Raw genomic sequence first — 2189 nt, 5'->3', positions numbered from 1 at the left:
GCGCTCTTCCGGTGAAAAGTGTCAAGTAGAAGCCCTGCGGCACAACTATACTTTACCCCGAAGTTCACCCCTTCCCGCCCCAGGGTATTAATAAATACCTCGCGCGGGAAAACGTCGAGGCTGACGTTTGTTGGCTCTCTGAGGGCTGCGAGTATTGGGCGAAAACGAGGAGGATGGGCGGAGCCCGGAGCTATTTCCATCCAGGACCTGGGCGGGGCTCGCCTCTGGACTACAGCTCCCAGCATGCACTGCTCCCCGCGTTGGGGGTGGATCCAGGCTGAGTTCCGGCGGCGTGGGCGATTGCACGCTGCCGCTTCCTCCGTCTTCCCACGGGCGCGGAAGTGGTTGTCTTGGTTACGGGTCCTAACGGTCCCCGGTCTGAAATTGCTTGTTGAGGAGCTGCAACCTGAGCTTCTGTTTGGGGACGCTTTCAACTCCTTGGAGAAGCGACGGTGGTGGCTGGTCCAGCCTTAGACGTGGAGTAGTTGAAACTTTCGAGGTAGCTCGCGGCTATCCCTTCCTTTCCCACCCAGCGCAGGGAATCCTCCTACACTGCCGAGTTTGGCTTCTTCACTCCGCACGTGTGGGCAGCCCCAGACCCCGATCCTTTGTAATCCGGGTGTTGCCTCTCTCTGATTTCACCTTTCCCCTTTGAGAGGGATGCCGTTTCCCCTCCACACACCTTTCTAATCATTTAGTTTGGAAAAGCTGATATCTGCAATACCGTAAATAACTTATTATGTCATGTAGTACTAAAAGAAGAGAATTGCGAAAATTCTTGTGAAAGGGTAAGAAGTTCGATTTAGAATACTTGAGTTTGTTTTTTCTACGTTCTTGTTTTCATTTTATCTGGAAGTCCATTGGAATATTTTTATTTCACTGTTTCCCTTTTTAAAAAATCTTCGGTGATGCCTCATTGCCTCTAGAATAAATTTCGAACACATTCTGACATTCAAGGCTCTCGAAGTCTTGATTATTAAGGTTGTATGTGTGTTTGTGTGTGAGGGGTAGGGTGAGTCCTACTCAAAATCACGAAGGCTTGGCCCCAGCGGGACTACAACTATCTTCTGCTATTGTGCATTTTCACCACCTCTGTGAAACCTTAATTCTTGCATGCTTTTTTCTTGTTGCTACTCTAAATCCTTCAAGATTTTAAGTAGACAAAACCTTCATGTGATCAACTCAGAAGTGATTTCTCTAATCTCGAACACGTGCTGCTTTTCGTTCCTGGATGCAACTGCTGACTAGGGCTTTTATCCTTTACCTCGAACAATTTCTTTGTTTCCTACAAGTAAGATTCCTGTCCCCAGGAACTGGGCTTTTTATTCATCAAGGGCAAATTCATAGTAGGATTTAATGAGCTTGATTTAATATGTTTGATTTGAGCAGTAATTTACTAATCTGTCCTAGATGAGGGGTCCTCCAGATTGTCTAATAACTACTTAGGCATTCATTAGTATCTCTTTAATATACTTATGCTTTCCACAGAGAATGTTTGAATACATTTAATATTTTTAACCCACAGAAAATTGAAATTGAATTGGAGAAGAAAACTGAGCCATAATAAAAAAAAAAAATGTCTCGAAAAATTGCCAGGGCATCAAAAAAAGTGAATATCTCTAGCTCACTGGAATCTGAAGATATTAGTTTAGAAACAACAGTTCCTACGGATGATATTTCATCATCAGAAGAGCGAGATGGTAAAATCAAAATCACCCAGCAACTAATCGAACGTAAAGAACTACTTCATAATATTCAGTTACTGAAAATAGAGCTATCCCAGAAAAATATGATGATAGACAACTTGAAAGTGGATTATCTTACGAAGGTAAGATTAGGTGTAATTTTTTTTTTTTTTAAGATTTTATTTATTTGAGAGAGAGAATGAGAGAGAGAGAGCACATGAGAGGGGGAGGGTCAGAGGGAGAAGCAGACTCCCCGCTGAGCAGGGAGCCCGATGCCGGACTCGATCCTGGGACTCCAGGATCATGACCTGAGCCGAAGGCAGTCGCCTAACCAACTGAGCCACCCAGGCACCCAGATTAGGTATAATTTTTGTTACCTTTATGCTTTATTGTTTCCAAACTGCAGATAAATAAGAATTAACATTATATATGTATCTGAACTTGAAATGATACGTTTATCATTTCAAAAAGAAAATTATATTTTCTTGCATAGTTGAAAAAAAA

At 43.1% G+C, this 2189-nt stretch overlaps 1 protein-coding gene across 1 annotated transcript in view; it reads left to right on the top strand.

Moving 5' to 3' along the window:
* The first annotated feature begins 435 nt into the window (after positions 1-435).
* Positions 436-2189, top strand: part of PIBF1 (progesterone immunomodulatory binding factor 1) — a 208844-nt gene continuing 207090 nt past the window's right edge. The window contains exons 1-2 of the mRNA XM_021697895.1: positions 436-499; positions 1526-1828. Of these exons, the coding sequence (XP_021553570.1) occupies positions 1577-1828 (252 nt within the window). The 5' untranslated portion in view covers positions 436-499; positions 1526-1576. The remainder of the gene's footprint in view (positions 500-1525; positions 1829-2189) is intronic.

Source organism: Neomonachus schauinslandi, chromosome 3 (assembly GCF_002201575.2).
Source record: "Neomonachus schauinslandi chromosome 3, ASM220157v2, whole genome shotgun sequence".
NCBI classification, from domain to species: Eukaryota; Metazoa; Chordata; class Mammalia; order Carnivora; family Phocidae; genus Neomonachus; species Neomonachus schauinslandi.
This window is presented reverse-complemented; position numbering and strand designations above follow the sequence as displayed.